Below are 22,613 nucleotides of genomic sequence, written 5' to 3' on the forward strand. Positions count from 1 at the left end.
ATAAAAGCAAATGTAGCAAAATATTGGCAATTGGTGAATCTAGAGGAAGGATATAAGAGGATTCATTATAATAAGTATCTTTCCTGTAGGTCTGAAACTTTGCAAAAGAAGAAAAAAGTTTTCAGAATTCTTACTCACTTAAGCAAAGAGCTAACACTTGAACAGTTATTTTGATATTATATTTACCTTCCACAGCACTCTTGTCCATTTATTATGCTGAATATATATTCCCACACACAAAAATATGCAAAAAGACACTACTGGATTTTTAAAAATTCACACGTATCCATTAATGTCTAATTTAAGGAAGGCAAAGTTAGTAAGACTGAAAATATACAAAGAGGTAGAATAACTCTACTCACACTTTGTAGGGAAAAATGTTTACTAGTAGGTTTCAAACCAGCTAAAAATCAAGCGGGCGATACCTTATCATTCAATGCCAAGTGCTATAATATATAGGACCCACTGCAATCCTCTGACAGATTATGAGTTTGCTGAATCATTTGTTGGTCAGTATTCTATAAAATAGTATACATCGAGAGCAAAAGACTGAAATTTAAGACTACAGTCATACTCTGTTCAAAAAGCAAAAAATACTCTCCCTTCCCCCCAAGTAAATCAGCCAAGAATTATACATCTAAATTAAAGCTCTTTCCTTTAAATGGTGCTGTTGTGAATACTCTGATTCCCTACTACATTCATTTGACTATCCTAAATAACAAAAATATCAGTATTTTGAGGATGGACTAGATATTTACAAGAACAGTAGCAAAGTATCGTCCATCCCTAATCCTACTGGATGTTATTTATGAGTTAAAAAGTGGAGTCAAAAATCATTTGGAGTCAAAAATTACTTCAAATTCCAGTTAAGCTAGAAGAGAAAAATCTTTCTGACCCCTTCTCTCCAAAATCACACCAAAACTTCAAGGAAAACAAGAAATATAAAGAGTTTACAAATGGAGAGACACTGTAACTAACCACAATAGATGAAGAAGTTTATGACCTCAGAACCCACTGAAGAAGATACCAATGAGGAGCAAGCCAATTCACGTCTAAATAGGAGGTTTAGCAATAGGAGGTATTAGGTACCAGGCAGAAAGTAAAGGCTGATTGAAGGTTTATATAAGGACACCCCAAGACGTAGCCTCCATTTCACATAACCAGATATTACCACTCCTCAAGACCTAGCAGGAGTCTAAAGATTTATTCTCTAGAAAATGTGAAACTGACACACTCTGAATTCAGGAACAAGAGGTTCAGTGGAGTGTGGAGATGAATCTAAAACCAGGGAGATTAAAAAGCCCCACCCATGTTTACAAAGCTCAGGAACATCTTTTCAAAGACCCATTCTTTTTTTTTTTTTGGCACTTTTTAAAAAAATCTTATTGAAGTGCAGCTGATTCAACGACCCATTCTTAATTATGAACGTATGTCCTGAAATCACCAATCATTTGAGAAAGGCCTCTAAAATAAAATACAGAATAAAACAAACATGGGTATGGAAAACTTGAAGGAAAAAGAGAGTCAAGAAGAAAATGTCAAAAAACCTATCTTCCAAGAAAGATACCGTATTTATAAAACAGGAACAGAATGCTTAAAAAACAAATTTTAAGGAATAAAGCAGAAAAAGCACTAGAAATTTAAACATACTACAGCTGAAATAAAATCTTCAATAGAAAAGATAAAAGATAAAGTCAAAGAAATCTCCCAGAAAGAACGAATTAGCAAAGCTAGAAAATAGAAAATTATACAATCAATCCAGGAAGTCCAACATCCAACTAAAAACAGAAAAAAAAGGGAAGAAAATCACAGGAGGAAAAAATGTAAGAAAACGTGAAGAAGTTTAAGGACCTGGAAAGGCCCACCAAGTATCGAGAATGATAGATTTATTTTTAAAAAGACCCACCCACTAAGGTACATGATCTGTTACCAGGAATTCAAAAAAATTAAAAAATCTAAAAACTTACAGAGACAAACTAGGCCATAAACGATGGATAAATAATCAGAATCAGGGCTTCCCTGGTGGCGCAGTGGTTGAGAGTCCGCCTGCCGATGCAGGGGACGCGGGTTCGTGCCCCAGAACGGGAAGATTCCACATGCCGCGGAGCGGCTGAGCCCGTGAGCCATGGCCATTGAGCCTGCGCGTCCGGAGCTGAGCCTGCGCATCCGGAGTCCCGCAACGGGAGAGGCCACAACGGTGAGAGGCCAGTGTACCGCAAAAAAAAAAAAGAATCAGAATGGTATTGTACCTGCCAACAACATCAGAAGCTAAAAGACAAAAGTAATACTTTCAAAATCCTAAGGGAAAATTATTTTCAAACCAGAACCCTAGGCCCTGTCAAACTTTCGATGGAGTGAAAGGATTTAGATATTATCAAATATGGAAAGTCTCAAAAAATGTCCTTTGCCATGTACCCTTTTTGCAAGAAGCTACTAGAGAATGATATGATCCAAGGCAATAAATTAACAACAGTATCTCACATGAGAGAGGCTAAGGGAACGGAAGCAAGAAGGAGAAAGACCTAGAAGAGAGGCATCCAGGAAGAAATATATATATATCTCTAATGGCTTGACTGTGTAGAAAGTCATTCTGAGAGGTTGTTGAAGGATATAGGAAGACTTGCTAATGGGTAAAGGAAATTAATCAAATAAAGAGAACTTTCAACTTCGGAGAAAAGGAAACAGAGTCATAACAGACTATTTGGCTTGATAGGGAATACTCACATGGCCATATTAACGTAACCACTGGATATCAATTTAACAAAAAAAACTGGGATAAAAGTGGGATGAGATTATAACAGGTTAAAATTTTCATCTAATATTAATACTCAAGAGATGGCTGTATACCTTATATTTTGAAAATATAGGAGTATATAACAGAAGAGGTAGAAGATGCTTCTAAAGAAAAGGACTGAAGATGGAGAGGAAATGAGTCAGGAGACTGCTTTTTTTGTTACTATAAATCTCTTAGCAGTTTACTTAACTTCAAATATGTGTACACATCACTGGTAAAAATTAACTTTAAAAAGCTTTCAAGGGACTTCCCTGGTGGTGCAGTGGTTCAGAATTCGCCTGCCAGTGCAGGGGACACAGGTTCAAGCCCTGGTCCGGGAAGATCCCACATGCCACGGAGCAACTAAGCCTGTGCGCCACAACTACTGAAGCCCACGTGCCACAACTATTGAAGCCCACGTGCCTAGAGCCCATGCTCCGCAAGAAGAGAAGCCACCGCAATGAGAAGCCCGCACACTGCAACGAAGAGTAGCCTCCGCTCACCGCAACTCGTGTGCAGCAACGAAGACCCAACGCACCCAAATAAATAAAATAAAATGTATAAAGAGCTCATGAAACTCAATAGTAAAAAAAAAAAAGAAAAAAGAATGCAATTAGAAAATGGGCAACTGAGGTGAACAGATATTTCACCAGAGAACACACAGATGGCAAATAAGAACATAAAAAGATTTTTCAACACCTCTGGCTATCAAGGAAATGCGATTTAAAACAACAATGAGATTATTACTACACACTTATCAGAATAGCTAAAACACAAAATAGTAAAACCACCAAATGCTGGTGAAGATGCAGAGAAACAAGGTCACTCACACGCTATTGAAGGAATATAAAATAGCACAGCCACTGGAGAAACAGTTCAGTAGTTTCTTATAAAACTAAACATGCAATTACCATATGACCCAGTAATTGCACTATTAGGCATTTATCCCAGAGAAACAAAAATTTATGATCATACAAAACCTTCTACACAAAAATTCATAGCAGCTTTATTTATAACAGCCAGAAACTGGAATCAGCCCAGGTGTTCCCCAATGGGTGAGTCGTTAACCAAACTGTGGGGAATGCATACCATGAAATACTACTCAATAATAAAAAAGGTACTACTGATGCATACAACTTGGATGAATCTCCAGGGAATTAAGCCGACTGAATAAAAGCAAATCCCAAAAGGTTACATCGTATATGGTTCCATTTATATTACATTTGTGAATGACAAAATTTTATAAATGGAGGACAAATTTTTGGAGGAGAGAAGCGGGGGTGGAGGGAGGAAAGGGGTATAGTTAAAAAAGAACACAAGGGATCCTTGTCTCTTGGAACTGTTCAGTATCTTGACTGTGGTGGTGGCTACATGAACCTACAGAAGTGACAAGACTGTAGTGAATTTCATACACACACAAATGAGTACAAGTAAAACTAGAGAAATTTGAGTAAGACTGGTGTGCTGTAACAGATGACAATATCCTGGTTGTGATATTATACCACAGTTTCACAAAATGTTACCATTAGGAGAAACTGGGCAAAGTGTACAAGGGATCCTTCTGTACTGCTTTTTACAACTGCATGTTAATCTACAACTGCCTTAATAAAAATGTCAATTTAAAAAAGCCTGCGTAAGCACTGCTACTGATATGAAAGAAACAAATCAATACTGTCCTCTGTTCTGATTTTGCTACATTGTACTTTTTGGGTCTCCAGAATAATGTTTCTTTCCATTTTCTAATGTTTTACAACCTTGGATGCTCTGTTTGCTGGAAACTTAGTGTTCCATCACCAGTTGCTGTTTTCCCCAAAAATATGATTTTTCATCTCTGGAAAGAAGGATAAATATCAAGCAATTACTTTTGTTTGTAACTCAAACTATATGGTACTACTATCTTCAAATATAATGTTTTTTCTCATTTGAGATTTACCTTCAGATGAGTTTTCTCCACCAAAATTTTACTCTAGTCATCTTTTCAAATTCCTTTTCTTATGACCCAAATTTAAAGGACTTAATCCATTAACCCCCAATATTCACCTCTTTGAAGGAAGCAAATCCATGACCTTTTCAAGACTTTTATCAGTCTTTGGGTTCAGACAATGGTCTCAACACTTTATAGCTCTTTTACACTCTACCTTTATGACTGAACCATCTCCATAAGCAGTCTTCCCATGCAGATCTCTTAGCTATTCACAAATTTATATTTTGTGCTAAATAACGGTCTCTTATTTGTAAATCAACTCAACAAGCCCCTATTTCTCGGTTAATCACAATTGCTATCACAGCACTGGCTGGGCAACTCTGTACTGTTAAAAGTTGAAACAGATTGACAGTATTTCTCCTATCATTCTTTCCCTTTACAAACCGAACAGGAATATCAGTATTTCCTTTGCCACATCTCGTATACCATTATACATGATAATTCTTGAAAATAAAATAATCATTTCTAACATTATCAGCTCAGCTCTGCTGTGTTACGCTCTGTTTGCAAAAGACAAGTAACCTGAACAAACCCCTTGGTATTTGGTGCTGAGACTTGTTACTTTCCCACTTCTGTCAAAACAAAGACAAAACAACAATAAACCACTGTAACTCCACTTTTCAAATTAAAACTGATGAGTAGGAGAATGACCCTATCATTAATTTTTTCAAACAAAACAATGAAATTCTCAGGATGAGAAACACAGCCATGAACAGGATTGGATGTGGATTTTAGTCAAAACTCTTTCACTAATTAGCCATATAATCTTCTGCAAGTTACCTCCCCTCATCAGTCTCAGTTTCCTGACTCAGTTTCCCTGGTGGTGCAGTGGATAAGAATCCGCCTGCCAATGCAGGCGACATGGGTTTGATCCTTGGTCCAGAAGATCCTACATGCCGCGGAGCAACAAAGCCTGTGCGCCACAACTACTGAGCCTGAGCTCTACAGCCCACGAGCCACAACTACTGAGCCCACGTGCCACAACTACTGAGGCCTGCCCGCCTAGAGCCTGTGCTCTGCAACAAGAGAAGCCACTGCAATGAGAAGCCCACGCACCGCAACGAACAGCAGCCCCCCCACTCTGCTCACTGCAACTAGAGAAGCCTGCGCCCAGCAACTAAGACCCAACGTGCTAAAAAAAGGAAAAAAAATTCATATTAGGGTATTTTCCTGTATTAATATTCCAAGGAGATCTATGTAGATACACACAACAAAAAGACAAACCTGCCTTCAGTATCTGAAAGTACAGACCGGTAATAATAAAGCATGGGAAAGTACCTTAAAGGATCCTCTTGACTCAATGACCACTGGTTAACAGTAGTTATCACATGAAACAGTGAGGGGCTGTCTGTGATTAAATGCCCTTTTAGAGAGCTGTGTCAAGTGGCAAAGAGTTTTTTGGGGGCTTTTTGGTAGTAAAATATACGTAACATAAAATTGACCATTTAAACCATTTTTTAAATTTCAGTTAAAAAAAACACATAACATAAAAATATACCAACTTAACCAGTTTTAAGTGTATAGTGTAGTAGTGTTAAGTGTATTTGCATTGATACACAACAGATCTCCAAAACTTCTTCAGCTCATAAAACTAAAACTATATTATATCCATTAAACAACTCCCCATTTCCCCCTCCCCCCAGTCCCTGGGAGACTATCATTCTACTTTCTACTATTCTACTTTCTGTTTCTATGAATTTGACAACTTTAAATACCTCATATAAATGGAATCATGCAGTATTTGTCCTTCTGTGCATGTTAACCATTTCTAAGTATACAATTCAGTGGCATTAAATATATTCACACTGCTGTGCAACCATCACCACTATCCATCTCCAAAACTTTTTTATCTTCCCAAACTGAAACTCTGTACCCTTTAAGCAATAATTCCCCACTAACTGAAATTCTGTACACATTAGCCAATAACTTCCCATTACCCAGTCCCCAGGCCCTGGTAACCACTATTCTACTTTCTCTATGAATTGACCTATTCTAGGTACCTCACATAAATGATTTTATGCAGTATTTGTCTATTTGTGTCTGGCCTGTTTCACTTAGCATAGTGTTTTCAGTGTTTATCCATGTTGTAAAATCTATCAGAATTTCACTCCTTTTTAAGGTTCAATAATATTCCATTGTATGTATATGCTACATCTTGTGTATCCATTCATTGGTCTATGCACATTTGGGTTGTTTCCACCTTTCGGCTACTGTGAATAATGCTACTAAACAGACAATAACAAGTGTTGATGAGGATGCGGAGAAATAAGACCCTGGTGCAGTGCTATGGCAACATAAAACTGTGCAGCCACTGTGGAAAACAATATGGTGGTTTCCCAAAAAATTAAAAATAGAATTATGGGGTGGGAGGGAGGGAGACGCAACAGGGAAGACATATGGGAACATATGTTTATGTATGACTGATTCACTTTGTTATAAAGCAGAGACTAACACACCATTGTAAAGCAATTATACCCCAATAAAGATGTTAAAAAAAAAAATAGAATTATGGTATGATCTAGCAATGCCACTTCCAGGTATATACCCAAAAGAACTGAAAGCAGGGACTCGAACAGATAAGTCTATGACAAAGTTCTTTTTTTTTTTCCCAAAGTTAATTTTTGATGTCAGTCATCCTAATGGATGTGAAGTAACGTCACATAGTGGTTTTGATTTGCATTTCCCTAATGATTAGTGATGTTGAACATCTTTTCATGTGTTTACTGGCCCTTTGTATCTTCTTTGGGAAAATCTCGGGATAGTTCTTAATCAATCCTAAAAATACAAGTTCAAATGAAAGAAATTCCATAGGCGGGCTTCCCTGGTAGTGCAGTAGTTGGGAATGTGGGGGACACAGGTTCGAGCCCTGGTCCGGGAAGATCCCACGTGCCGCAGAGCAAGTAATCCCATGCGCCACAACTACTGAGCCTGTGCTCTCAAGCCCGTGAGCCACAACTACCGAACCCACATGCCACAACTACTGAGCTCGCGCGCCTAGAGTGGGAGCTCTGCAATAAGATAAGCCACCTCAATGAGAAGCACGCGCACCGCAGCGAAGACCAACACAGTCAAAAATAAATAAATAAATTTTTTTTTTTTTAAAGAAAAATTCATTGGGCACGCTGGCATTCCTGCAGCATGAGCCACTGCCTGGGTGTCACAGCAAAGTCCTGTCACGTTTAATATGAAAAAGGTTTTGCTCAATTCTCTAAAAAGCAGCCTCTCATATAAAATGGGCTCATTTCAATTAAATAAACCAATTCTTAAATGCATGTTAGTGGAACCATCCTACTCTTCCAACGCTTAGTAAAAACACTCAGAAAGACAACAAAAAGGGTGTGTTCATTTTATACCTCTCCCAGAGGCAAGAGCCTTTACCAATTTAATTTTTTTTTTTCGGTATGCGGGCCTCTCACTGTTGTGGCCTCTCCCGTTGCGGAGCACAGGCTCCGGACGTGCAGGCTCAGCGGCCATGGCTCACGGGCCCAGCCGCTCCGCGGCATGTGGGATCCTCCCGGACCGGGGCACGAACCCATGTCCCCTGCATCGGCAGGCGGACTCTCAACCACTGCGCCACCAGGGAAGCCCACCAATTTAATTTTTTACATGGAACCCAGAGACTCCGTTTCCCAGTGAAAGACAGTCCTAACAGAAAAAGTAATATGAAGTCGAGGGGTGGAGGGAGGATTAACAACACCAAAAGACAGCACTTTCAGTAAAACAGCCCACTAAAAATTTCTGCTTTGGGACGAGTCCAAGTACCTACCATATCACGAAAAGGGTAATGCTTTCCTGAGCTCATACTGCCAACAGGGTTATAGCCAAATAAACCAATGAAATCTGCTCATCCAAAACCAGTAACTCTCTTTAGCAAATACTTCAACAATCTGAATTTCCAAGACCAGTTTTACCCTAAAATTACTCTATTAGCCAAACAGCTGATTTTCTTATGTAAAATCTGACCTCAATCTACTTCACATATTTAATGCTCAGAAAGTAGGTAGACAAGAAATGTTAAAATAAAACTAGCCAATTCTAGAGGATGCTGATTATACTTACTACCTGTCTGTCTGCCTGCCTTCATTCACTATTTACCATGCACCCATTAAATGCAGGGACTCTTCTAGGTGCTTAGCATCTATCAGCTAAAAGACAAAGCCCTCTGTCCTTGTGCAGCTTATATATTCCAGTGCCCTTGGATTCACTTTGCGATTGGTGAGTGTGGAACATACCAGTAACTTGTTTTTACAACTCTGTCTGCAATAAATCTGACCATAAACATCATACACAATTTCTGACACAGATGTGTGGGAAGTGAAAATATACAGAAAATTTTAAATACGGTAGTCTGTGTAAGCACTGTAAGTAAGCACCATAAGCCTATAAAAATTATTTCTTCCAAGAATCAATAGCCAATAAGTAACTGAAATGACTGTGCCTAAAATAATGAGGGCCAGCGTTATACCGGCAGTTTGGCCCTACTGAACACCTGCAAGGTAACTACTTCTGTCCAAACCTCAAGAGGTTTTAACAATCAAGTGACAACTCAAATTTCAGTATCATTCATAATTAGAGAGTGCTCTAGATTTTTTAAAAAGCAAAGCAAAACAAAAAAACATCCTAGTCAACTGATGAAATTTAAAATGTCCTAAAAGTAGTACACATTCCAAGTATCTCTAATCATCTGCACATTAGCCAACTGGCTAGTTTATACTGTTTAAACATGCATTGTCCAATATGGCAGCACTAGCCACACTCAGCACCTGAAATGTGCTTAATCTAAATTGAGATGAGCTGTAAATATAACATACACTCTGGAGAAAAAGAATGTAAAATGTCTCAACTATTTTTTAATCTTGATTACATAATAAAATTATAAGACTGGATAACATGAGTTAAAATTAGTATTAAATACTTCTTTTACTTTTTAAATGTGGCTACTAAAAAATATTATCTATGTGACTCACATTATATTTCTTTTGGATGCACTGGTGTTAAGATGCCAGCAGACTTCTAAAACCTGCACACAGAGCTAATACATGCAATGTGTTGGAGCTGTACTCAGAATTTTACACGCATGTATTTATCCATTTCTCAGCTTACACTGTTCAATATATCTTATATATCAAAATATCATACATATCACACTTTTACATCAAAATATTAAAGTTTCAGAATCTAAAGTGAAATTGTTTAGCAGAGCACTAACAAATATTTGTGTGAACACTGCATGCAGGGCATTCAATCCATAAAGTACCTTGTTCTGCCTCACTTCAGCAGCAGAAGGGTCACAAGTTCCACATACAGCTAATATGCATGCACTGTGCTCCTACAGTGTGCCTGGCACCACGCTAGGTGCTTTGCTCTCAATGACCCATAAAATCCTCACAACTACCTTATGTGATAGATCCTATTATTAACACTATTTAAAGAAGAAACAAGCAGACAGAGATTAATTAACTTGCCAAAGTTCCCTAACTAGTAACCTGTGGAACTAGGATTCCAACCCAGCAGGTTTGATCCTAAATTACTACACATTTTCCCTAGTAAAAAGACTACACAAGGAATTCCCTGGAGGTTCAGTGGTTAGGACTCCCAGCTTTCACTGCAGAGGGCGCAGGTTCAATCCCTGGTCAGGGAACTAAGGTCCCACAAGTCTTGCGGGGCAGCCAAAAAAAAAAAAAAAAGTAAAAAAGAAAGACTACACAAGAAGATTATGTCATTATCTTACAGGATTGGGCTTAGTTGAGGGTATGCACTCATTAAAAAAGACAAGAGTAGATGGAGTTAATGTTTTGCTTCCTACCCTCCACCCCCTACCCTTCTCAATGAAAGGTTAAAGTTGACCACGTGAATTAAATCCCTGATCTTACTACAGGTTTATTCAATGTTCCCTTTTCCAGAAAGGCCCTACCCCACCCGTGTTCCAATTCCTATCTGTCCTTCAGACTTCATTTTAGACACCATCTCCATGCAAGCGCCTAATTTGGGCTAGTCACCCCTCCTTCCCATGCTTACCCCCACTGTAGCACTTTCCACACTCTATTGTGATTGTCCTCACTAGACTGCTCCTTAAAAGGTCTATTGTGTTCACTTATCTATCCCCAGTCCCTAAAACAGTGCCTAGCATTAGGTGCTCAATAAATATTTACTGAACTATCTAACTACCTGACCCACCCAGATACAGCTAAAAGTGGAATATTAAAAGTAAACATAGTGGTAGGAAGTGCTAACCCACAGGCAGAGAACAAGTTCTAAGTTTCGTGAAATTTATGACAGGTCTAGAGAGCAGTATGACACTCAGGAAATAATGATTACAATGACCCCCTCCCCCCAAAAAAGGGAGTAAAATCAAAACGTAGTTTAAATGATCACTTGCCCAATTTAAATTCAGTAAAATTTGTTTTATGAGAATGAATTAAGTAGCTGACAAATATTTATCACAAGAAATCCAAATCAACGATTCCAAATGCTATAAACTGTTTGAAATCAGCTTAATTGTGACAACTACCAGAGTTCAAAGACTACAGTTGCTTTTTTAAAAACTCATCTTAATATAAAACTAGTTACACTTAAAAATGGGTTTCATTGCACTGCCCCAACGCTGTGTTCTGGGCCCCAAGTGACAGAGACAACTATGTGTCCTTTAAGATATTTATTGTGTGGGGGGGAAAAAACGGATTTCGCATACAATCCATTTAACACAATTCGTGTTAATGCACTAAATTGTCTCAGCAGAGTCAAATGGGACTTTCCTAGAGCGTTCCCTTTTCTTTTCCTAAACGGGAAACCGATTTAAAAGGTCAATCTTTAGCTCTTATTTTCACACTAAATAATTCTGAAACATGAGGTGAAAAGTACATTAGAAGTCCCAAGGCTATGACTGGCAAGACACTTCCCTGTAAATTCTAGCGTAAACAGAAGGGAGAACTTCATTTTTTCGGGTTCGAGGACAGAAGCTGATCGTCTCCATTAGATTACTGCTTCTGTTGATGTCTCGAACAGCTCTGTGAGCAAACATGCCAGAGTGTCCCACCCCAAGCACGAAGAGCCTCCGATTGTTTGACACATCAATGGATTAGTCAACGCCGAGCAACTCACTTTTCCCTTCTAATTTGCCTTAATTATTCCTCACACAAATCCTCAAGTTTACTTTAAGACCATACGGAATCTTCTTTGCCCTGAAGTATGAATCCAGGCCTTTACCAAATGACTCCTAGTGCTTCAGTCCCAACCACCAAAATAAATCCCTTACAAATATCGTACAGCTAGTAACGCCACACAAACATGGAAAAAGCCAATCCAGACGCTTAAAGAAATAGGGTTCTGGAACGCTGTTAATACTGCATATTTTGTAACAGCAGGCACCGAGCAGAGTGAGAGACTTGAAAGCAAAAGACCGGATGCAAAGCTTGGGAAGACCCCGCCCCAGAAAGCTCGATGCCGATTCAAACAGTAACTTGGGTCTGTCGCCTGGAATCAGAATCACTGAAACAAAGGCGTATATTACTGGAAGCAAGATGTCTGGAATAAAAGAAACGGTTTGCAGATGCAGAGACCGCACACCACCCTCCCACAGGTCTTACCTATGGTGGAAATAAAGGTGGTATTGAAGGCATCATCCGAAAAACGAAAAAGGACGCACGTCTTCCCCACTCCCGAGTCCCCTATCAGGAGCAGCTTGAAAAGCAGGTCGTACGTCTTCTTCGCCATTGGGAGGAGCGGCACAGGCTCTCGCCGCCGGCGGCCCCAAGGGATCGGTCCCTCTCACTACGGCCAACTCCTCCTCTCTCGGGCGTTCTCAGGCCGGAGGACCGGGAAAGCGTGGGAAAAAGGAGGGCTCGAGAAGGCGCGGGCGACCTAGGAACAGCCTCGTCGAGGAAGCCCCGACGGTGGAAGCGTCCGGTGCCTCCGAGGGCGGCGACCGCGGCTCCGCAGCCTCTCCCAGCCGCTCCGCCCGGTTCCGGGGAGTCGGTCGGGACAAAATGGCCTCCCCTCCCCCCTCAGGGCTGCTCGGCCGGGACGCTCCCACGGGCGAGCAAGCAAGCTCAGCCGTCGAGGGAGAGCGGCGGGCGTGAAGACAGTATCCCTCGCGAGCAGCCGCTCCGCGCTAGGACGCGGCGATGGCAGCGAAGGAGGACCCGGAGCCGACGAGCTCAGCTACATAGCCATAGGAAGCCGAGCCGCCCCGGCCAGAGCCACCTTTTCCCCGTGCCCTCTCACGCCGGCGTGCGCGCTGCCTGAGACGCACGCAAGGACGTACGCCCGCCCTCCCCTCGCGCCCTCGCCCTGCGGGCCGCCTCTGCGCACGCGCACCAGAGGGCGTGGGGGCCCGCGGGGGCGCAGAGTGGAGGGTTAGGTCTCCGAGCCTCACTCTAAGCCCCGACGGAGACTAGAGAGGGGAGGGACGAGAGAGGGCGAGGCCGCGGGCGCGCTCCCTGCGGCCGTCTGATAGGGTGCGCAGCGTTACGAGCACGCCCCGCGGGGGGACGCTGCCTAGTGACTGCGCAGGCGCGGCATGCTGGCGTAGCCCTTTGACATCCACCGTTTTCCTCCTCAGGTCGCTCACCGGGCTCAGCTGAGGATGCTTCGGGCCGCGTTTGGCGCGTGTGTTTCGCTGAGAGTCTTGGCGCAGCCAAGAGCTTGGGTCGCCGTGTGTTCCTGTGTAGCTGTAGCCGTAAATGTGAGAAAAAGTAGCGCCCTGGGTCATTTAATAGCCTCTTTGCTAAAATGAGGCTCATCCTGAGTGCCCTCTCGTGGCTAGTCGGGGCGGGGGAAACATTAAGCTCCGTCCCGGTTTACTTAAGGAACCAGAGTTGGCGTTCAAGAGAGCAGGAGTTTGAAATGGGAAAAACTGGCCACGCTGCTCAGTTGGGATGATGTAATCTGCCCTCCAGGGCGAAGAGTAGAGGGCCGAGGAACACTTGGGTGCAGGGCCAACCTCCCCACCAAGTGGAAGCGCCGGTGCTGTGCTCTACGTGGAGAACCGGCTCCAGAACTTGGACACTTTTTTTTATTAATTAATTTTTTTATTATTTATTTTTATTTTTGGCTGCGTTGGGTCTTCGTTGCTGCACGCGGGCTTTCTCTAGTTGCGGCGAGCTGGGTCTACTCTTCGTTGCGGTGCACGGGCTTCTCTTTGCGGTGGCTTCTCTTGTTGCAGAACACAGGCTTTAGGCGCCTGGGCTTCAGTAGTTGTAGCACTCGGTCTCAGTAGTTGTAGCACGCGGCCTCAGTAGTTGTGGCTCGCGGGCTCTAGAGCGCAGGCTCTGTAGTTGTGGCACACAGGCTTAGTTGCCCCGCGGCATGTGGGATCTTCCCAGACCTGGGCTCGAACCCGTGTCCCCTGCATTGGCAGGCAGAGTCTTAACTACTGTGCCAGCGGGGAAGCCCTTGGCCACCCTTTTGCAATAGGGAGAGCCCAATAGCACCATGCTGAGGAAGCGGGGCCCCTCCCTGCCGCCAGAATCGAACCATCAATGTACCAAATTGAGAGATAGTGAAGCCAGCCCCAACCCCGCTGCCTTTTCCTTGCACTTTCTTTTCATATGCCTAGCACTCTTCCTTCCCTCTCTTTCCATCAGTCTCAGGTATACCTTCCCTTTCTTCTTCCTTTCTGTAGTTTAAATGTTCATACTCCTGCCCTACCTTTCTTAGTGTGTGTCATGGCTCCGAAGCACACCTAGGATGTGATGGCAGAGTAGTTGAACCTGGTGGGCTGGTTCAGCCCGATACAGGAGAAAACCCTGAGACATCTGGAAAGCAAGAAACAGGGATTGGGGCTTCCCTGGTAGCGCAGTGGTTGAGAGTCCGCCTGCTGATGCTGGGGAAGCGGGTTCGTGCCCCGGGCCGGAAAGATCCCACATGCCGCAGAGCGGCTGGGCCCGTGAGCCATGGCCGCTGAGCCTGCGCGTCCGGAGCCTATGCTCGGCAACCGGCGAGGCCACAGCAGTGAGAGGACCGCGTACCGCAAAAAAAAAAAAAAAAAAAAAAAAAAAAAAAGCAACAGGGATTGGGAAAGAAGCAAAAACTGCATTTTTACGCCCCACCACCACCAAAATGTTTGTGTATTTAATATGTAATTAAAATTAGTCTTTAGGCAGTAGGGTAATCGTATTTCAGTCTCCCATTCTTTGAAGACTTGTCTTACATTCTTCTTTTCCAACTACCCCTAAAGCTTCGTTCGTTTCTGAAGATGCCTGTCTTCTCTAATCTCACTCTCCGCTCTGTTTCTGGAATTGCTCTTGTCATTTAAACCTTATTCTCTATGAATCATTCTTTCTCCAATTGGGAATGTCTTATTAGGAATAATGCCACAATTCTAAAATAGCCTAGCTATGCACATCACAAAATGAGCTATGATCAGTGCCTCACAGGTTTGTCATCAATTCAGAGTCATAACATTCAGGAAAATCATCAGTATTAATGTGATTCTTCCTTTCAAAAGAACTACAATTAACTCAAGCCCCAATGTTGTGAAGCATTTTAGAAAGTTATGATTTTTAAACATAGAAAGCCTAATTAGTTCCACTACATAAATGTTGGGGACAGTGGGCAACTAAAAATGAAAAATAATTTTTTTTAAATTTCTTTGTTTATCCCAGTTGTTTCCAACAGTTTTATCAGTTAGAGCCTTTTCTCCATGCACTCAATATTCTGGAACTTTAGTAATTAATTATACTATTAATGAAGTTTATTTAGTATTGTATCAGGATCCTAGAAGTTTAGAGCTGTAATATCTTTAAGTCATAATTCAACTCCTGCACGTAATTTACAGATGAGTCTAAGGCTCAGGGAGGTTAGGGACTTGCCAGAGGTCACACTGGCAGTGGCAGAGCCGGCCACTACATGCGCAAGGGAAAAGGGAAGAACACCTCTACAGGACATCATACTGCAAGAAGGCGAGAATTGGAAGGCTCAGCAAGTACTTAATGTTTGGCTTCCCTAAAATTAATTAAAGGTTTTGCTGCAGTGAGGCCTAAACCTCAAGCCCTGTCTACCACTGAAGGCCACTAGAGTGATCAGGCATGATCTCTGACTCTAGAAAATAAGAATAAAATGGGAGTCCATGTAGGCCTAAAGGTATACCTAGAGTTGCGAAGTAATATTTGATAATATTTGAAACAGTGAAAGAAAATGCCAATTTAGTAGTAGTAGCTTGGAGCTTATACCTGCTTTTAAAATTGCTCTGTACAGGGCTTCCTTGGTGGCGTAGTGGTTGAGAGTCCGCCTGCCGATGCAGGGGACGTGAGTTCGTGCCCCGGTCTGGGAAGATCCTACATGCCGCAGAGCAGCTAGGCCCGTGAGCCATGGCTGCTGGGCCTGTGCGTCCAGAGCCTGTGTTCACAATGGGAGAGGCCACAACAGTGAGAGGCCCGCATACCGCAAAAAAAAAGAATTGCTCTGTACAGAATCTAGTCCAAATATGTGCAAAGCCAAGAAAGAAAATAGGTATATTTATATGTTCATACCAGTAATTAAGGTATTGTCTCTGTATTTTTCTAGAAAGTGCACAGCTGGCCAGTTCATGGTTCCAGTCTTCAGCTTCAACTTTCAGGACCTGCCTCTACAACATGTAAGAAATCCCTGCGTGAAAAGATAGTGACTCAGGATTGTCTTTATCATTCTTCCCACATGTATTTCCCAGTCTCTCTCCCTGATTTCTTCCTCTTTAATCTCTCTGCCCCTTGCTCTCTCTGTTATTGTTAACAGTGAAGTCTTCCCAGGGACTTCCTGGTGGCACAGTTGTTAAGAATCTGCCTGCCAATGCAGGGGACACGGGTTTGATCCCTGGTCCGGGAAGATCCCATATGCTGCGGAACAACTAAGCCCGTGTGCCACAACTACTGAGCCTGTGCTCTAGAGCCCATGAGCCACAACTACTGAGCCCGCGTGCCATGACTACTGAAGCCCGCGCACCTACAGCCTGTGCTACACAACAAGAGAAGCCACTGCAATGAGAAGCCCGCGCACCGCAACAAAGAGTAGCCCCTGCTCGCCGCAACTAGAGAAAGCCCGCGTGCAGCAATGAAGACCCAACATAGCCGAAAATTAATTAATTAATTTAAAAAAAAAAAAAAGAATGAAGTCTTCCCTTGAATGGCAGCCCCACTGCTAAGTCATCACATTGCTGTAAAACCTACCCCTCCAGTTCCTGGGACTTTGCCTATTTACTACTGCCTAGTTCCTGTGTTCACACTCTCATTCTTCCCCAGGGCCTTCTTAGAGGAAGGTCTTTGTTTGACCTTCCTGATGCTAAGTACTGATTGCCCAGAGGCTACCACTGTTCTTATCACCATAGCCTGCCAATATTCTGCTCTGCCTTCATATCTTGATTTAGTCCTACCTCCTGTTAGAGAATTACTGCCCCATGAGCCTTCCCCAGCACATTGGATGTGTTTGTTGTAGTCTGCAGGAATATCTCAGTTCTGAAATGCTGGCCTCCTCACCTGGCACTTAAGGAGCGCCAGGCCCTAGCCAACAAACTTTATTTCCTACCCTATCTATCTTCCACATACTAATCTCTAGACAGGCTGAACTACTCATCTTTCTCACAGTTACTCTATATCTTCTTGATTTCATGCTTAGTTTACTGTGGTTCTCTCCATGCAAAGTGCACACCGCTGCTCATCCCACCCACATCCCTTCAACTTAAATGTCCTCACCATAGCCTGTCTTCCACAGCACACTCTCTAAGAAGGAACTTGTTCCACCTTTGAACTCCCTAGCACTAAAAAATCAAGTATGTTTCCTCCTTTTCATTTCCACAAATAATACATATTTACTTTTAGAAACTTAAAACCTGCAGATAAGCAAAACAAAAATTTTAATTCTTAAAAATTCTACCCCAGAGATAACGACTATTAGCATTTTGGTGAATAGCTACGTGGATATTCTTCTTCCCACAACTCTTTATTTAGACATTTCTTATGACACATTTTCTACATTTTCTGAAAGACATTTATGTACATATCGTATTTTCTCAAACTGGAATATCCTTGAGGGCTGTGACTATTGCATACATCACTTTGCACAGTGCCTTGAATATATCAGAAGATCAAAACATGTTTAGTGAAGGAAAAAGCAAATGAAATTCAGAGATAGATTCACTTTTTTTTTTTTTTCCTGGAAAACAGTACTAATTTGGAGAAACTTTCAAAATGCTGGGAGTGGGGAGGGATTGAAAATTCAAGAGAAGTGAATGGGAAGATAATACCTTTGGAGCAATATTTTATTAATTTTAGAAAATACATGAAGAACTCACCTAACTCCATTTTAGAGTTTATTTCTATGAACAAGAAATACTGTTAGTACTAATGGAGCAACTGTGATATAGTGGAATGAACACTTAACTTGGAATCAGAGAACATAGACTCAAGAACCAACTGTGTGGGCTTCCCTAGTGGCCCAGTGGTTAAGAATCCGCCTGCCAATGCAGGGGACACGGGTTCGAGCCCTGGTCCAGAAGGATCCCACATTCCGCAGAGCAACTGGGCCCATGCGCCACAAATACTGAGCCTGCGCTCTAGAGCCCGCAAGCCACAAGTACTGAGTCTGCGAACCACAACTACTGAAGCCCACGCGTCTGGAGTCCGTGCTCCCAGCAAGAGAAGCCACCGCAATGGGAAGCCCGTGCACCACAACAAAGAGTAGCCTCCGCTCGCCGCAACTAGAGAAAGCCGGAGTGCAGCAACAAAGATGCAACACAGCCAAAAATAAATAAAAATTTTTAAAAAAACCAATTGTGCTACTGACTAGCTCTGTGATTCATTTAACCTCACTAAGCCTCATACATCAAAAGAATATAGTACCTCATGAGACTGTTTTAAAAATTAAATAAGATAATGCAAGTAAATGTACTTTTTATACTGTAAAACACTATGCAAATATAAATGATTACTATTATTACTAAGAGATAAGAGCAATGAATTGCACCATAAGGAAAAAGAAAGCAGAAAATTACAAGTAAATTTAGAATACTTATAAATGATCAAAGCAACAAGCCATCCTGGACAAAACATGGTGCCAAAGGAAGTTGAACCAAGAACAGGAATAGGTCAGAAGGAGAATGAAATATTAAAACAGGGAGAAACAAGAATTGGAACTGACAAGCTGTGAAGATTTAATGGAATCATCAAAAGGAGACCAAAAGAAAGAAATACAATGGCTGAAGGCAGCAGACAACTGCCCCCTAAAAAAAAAACTTCCCACCATCAACTCCAGCGGATGAATCTCTATTCACTTCTGTTGGAGCAATTGGTCCAGCACAGTGGTTATAAACATGGGCCTTGAGTTGGCTGGACCTAAGATTCTATATCTGTCACTTTGTTAGAGACCTTGGGTAAGTTACTTAACCTCTCTAAACCTGTTTCCTCATCTGTAAAGTAGGAACAAGATAAAAACTACTATAGGGTTGAGTGAGGATGAAATAAGACATAATGTTTGGCCTTTAGTTAATGTTCAGAAATGTTATTACCACCACAAGAACTGAAAACTTTTTCTGTTTGGGGATCATTGGCTTGCTGAAAAAAGCAAATCTAGAGGGACATAAGTTAAAAAAAAATCTCATAGTTTTGAGACAAGTAATGCATTCTGTTAATCTATAGGGATCTCCTAGAAGGGAAAAACTTCCCCTAAATCCATCTTTGCAACTCTATGCCTCTTCTAAAAGTGATTATCGGTCAAGCAGGAGCCCTAACCACACTAGGAACTGTATATTTACATTTACATATTAAAATGTAAATATGTAAGTTAATCTCTTTTTTTAATATCTAAAGGAAAACAAAAGAATCATCTAAGGCAAAGGATGATTATTTGCTAATAATTGGCTATTCAACTATATATTAAAGTAATAACTGCTCATTCATTTTTTACTTAGAAAATGGAGAGCACCAAGAAATGAACAAACATAGTGGTTCTCTTTTAACATGAAGAGGTGCATAGTAAACCCCCAGATGGATCAATACAAAAGAGGGCTATAAGGCACACTTGCGCTGTCAAAGGAAAACTGGGGTATTTATTGTAGCAGCGGTCAGAGCTCTGAAGAGCAAAAAAGGCTTTAGGTAAACTGAGAGAGAGAAAAGGGCAGAGAGCACAGGTTTTGGCAACTTGACATGCCTGAGACGATTGGAAAAAACCCTAGAAGCCACTAAAAGTTAGGGCAGAATAGAGTTGGAGAAAAAAAGCACTTCCTAAAGGCAGAACCCAGGGGAGCATTGGCAAAGTGAGGAAAGAGGTCTGCTCAAGGAAAGACTTGGAACCCCAATGGAACAGAAACTTAGATATCTCTCCAGAAAACTGTATCTCAAGCATCAAGACCTAGCGGATTCATCAGACTTAAAAAGACAATGACAAGAGGGGAATGCTTTAACCCTTTGCCAAGACAAGAAGTATGAAGCTACACTTAACATAAATTCGTAGACTCATGGCACGGTATAATGGAGTCACAATGATCTGATTTTTTTTTTTTTTTTTTTTTTTGGCTGTGTTGGGTCTTCATTGCTGCACACGGGCTTTCTCTAGTTGCGGCGAGCAGGGGCTACTCTTCGTTGCGGTGCACGGGCTTCTCATTGAGGTGGCTTCTCTTGTTGCGGATCACGAGCTCTAGGCACGTGGACTTCAGTAGTTGTGGCACACAGGCTCAGTAGTCGTGGCACACAGGCTTAGTTGCTCCACAGCATGTGGGATCTTCCCGGACCAGGGCTTGAACCCATGTCCCCTGCATTGGCAAGTGGACTCTTAACCACTGCACCACCACGGAAGTCCCCACAGTGATCTGATCTTGAATCGTTGTTCCATGTCATTTTAGCTGGGTCATCTTAGACCATTTCTTAGCATTCCGAACGTCAGTTTCCTCATCTGGAAACTGAGGTTATCAGTAGCTGTGAAATTCAAGCTATTGTAAAGATTAAACTAATCTATGCAAAGAACCTGGCAGGAGAACAAGTGGTTCATTAAACACTAATTCTCTTCCCCCATAAGATGTAAACCATCTAAGGAAGCACTGTTGTATCTCCTATAATACCCAGCCCAGTATCTTGCATGTAATAGGGGCTCAATGAATATTAATTAGGTTGAATTGTGTCTGCATTAGAAAAAAGTTTGGAAGTCATCTAAACTGATTTCTGCTCTGTGAAGAAATGCCGAAACCAACGTATGGCCTGTCCAGCCTCTGTGTGAACACTGCCAGTGAGCTGCTGATGCCAAGAAGGCTGATTGCAGGGCTGATTGCTGTTTGCAGGGCTGGATATTTCTGACGGAAGAGTGCACTGAGTCTAAGTGTGCTTCCATGTTATATCATCAACTTGTTTTAATTCTGTCCTCTGGAGCAACACAGAATAAACCTTCCCCTATATTCACTTGACAACTCTTCAACTATCTAAAGATAGCATTGGTATTTTCCTCTAAACTGCTCCAAACTAACCCTCTTCAAATAAGATGACCCTCAGATAACTGTTAGTGCCACCATTCTGATTTGCACGTGTCCGTTTTCGAGCGTGGCATCCATAATTGAACACTGTGCTTGAGTTGATAACATAACCCTGTGAAAATGCCCAGATCAGGCTATTACCTTATTATAGTAGTAAGGGCCAGTTGGGATATTCTGTAAGGCTGAGGTGGTTTGGTACCTGACTGAGAGGAAACTGCCTTCCCGGGGAATTCCCTGGTGGTTAGTCCAGGTGATAAAGAGTTGGCTTGGGTTTGAAAATTGGCTAATATGAAAACTCAGACCCAAGTCAAGTTTGTTATCACTTCAGTTTACTAATAAATTAGCAAACTTGCAAAGAACAATGCCTTCCTAGTTCCCCACAGAAACATGCCCCAATTCTGGTGATCAGAGCAGGCTTTTCAGAGGGAGAAAACTTGTCTAATGAGTTCAGTCAGGACTAAGTTTTTGTAAGATTAGGCTTGGGGAGGGGCTGGGTCAGCATTCAAGGGTCTACCATCTACCACGTAAGAAAACTCCTGTTGGGGACTTCCCTGGTGGTCCAGTGGTTAAGACTCCGTGCTCCCAGTGCAGGGGGCCTGGGTTCGATCCCTGGTCGGGGAGCTGGATCCCGCATGCCGCAACTAAGGCCCTACATGCCACAACTAAGAGCCCGCATGCCGCAACAAAGATCCAGCATGCTGCAACTAAGACCTGGCGCAGCCAAATAAATAAATACATATATACACAAATATGTTTGTAAAATAATACTTCAAAAGAAAAGAAAAGAAAATTCCTGGTGTACTATTGGGCCTATAGCAGGCCCGCCCATGGCTTACCCCACATGCTATTGAATACCTTATAGCAATATTAAACTACTAACTAGCTACACATTCAGCAACATAGAAAACTGAAACAAAGGAAACAAACTGATTTATAGTACAATGCCATTCATGTAAATTAAAAACATGCAAAACTAAAAAAAAAAAAAAATGCAAAACTATGTTATATGAAGTTTCATAGGTATTTAATAACACCCATCCAACATTAGAGAGGGAACCTGTGGAGGGAGAGGACACTGAGAAGGGAAGAAGGGAAAAATATAAAATGAGATAAAACAAGAGGGGGAATTCCCTGGCGGTCCAGTGGTTAGGATTCAGCGCTTTCACTGCCATGGCCCAGGTTCAATCCCTGGTTGGGGAACTAAGATCCCACAAGCCACACAGAACGGCCAAAAAATAAATTAATAATACATAAATTAAAAACGTCTCTTCAGATCATTTCATGTCAGAAAATGTCTTTTCAGACATTTTTTCAAAGAAGATGTACAAATGGCCAACAAGTATGTGAAAAGATGCTCAACATCATTAGTCATTAAGAAATGCAAATTTAAACCACAGTGAGATACTACTCCACATCCACTTGGATAG

At 41.9% G+C, this 22,613-nt stretch overlaps 2 protein-coding genes across 8 annotated transcripts in view; one reads left to right on the forward strand and one right to left on the reverse strand.

Annotated features, from left to right (window-relative positions):
- Positions 1-13,001, reverse strand: part of RAB10 (RAB10, member RAS oncogene family) — a 75,462-nt gene extending 62,461 nt beyond the window's left edge. Inside the window, exon 1 of one of the 3 annotated variants that reach the window (XM_060169767.1) lies at positions 12,344-13,001. In XM_060169767.1, coding sequence (XP_060025750.1) covers positions 12,344-12,470 — 127 coding nt within the window. In that variant the 5' untranslated portion in view covers positions 12,471-13,001. Of the gene's footprint in view, positions 1-1,967; positions 2,371-12,343 lie in introns of those variants that run through there. The other 2 variants (XM_060169770.1, XM_060169769.1) reach the window with 2 other exon arrangements.
- KIF3C (kinesin family member 3C) overlaps positions 12,205-22,613 on the forward strand; it is a 79,258-nt gene continuing 68,849 nt past the window's right edge. For 2 of the 5 annotated variants that reach the window (XM_060169761.1, XM_060169766.1), the window contains exons 1-2: positions 12,205-13,440; positions 16,263-16,332. The gene's annotated coding sequence lies outside the window, so the exon portion shown is untranslated. Of the gene's footprint in view, positions 13,441-15,953; positions 16,124-16,262; positions 16,333-22,613 lie in introns of all 5 variants that reach the window. The other 3 variants (XM_060169764.1, XM_060169763.1, XM_060169762.1) reach the window with 3 other exon arrangements.

The sequence above is a fragment of the Lagenorhynchus albirostris genome, chromosome 13 (genome assembly GCF_949774975.1).
Source record: "Lagenorhynchus albirostris chromosome 13, mLagAlb1.1, whole genome shotgun sequence".
In the NCBI taxonomy this organism is placed as follows: Eukaryota; Metazoa; Chordata; class Mammalia; order Artiodactyla; family Delphinidae; genus Lagenorhynchus; species Lagenorhynchus albirostris.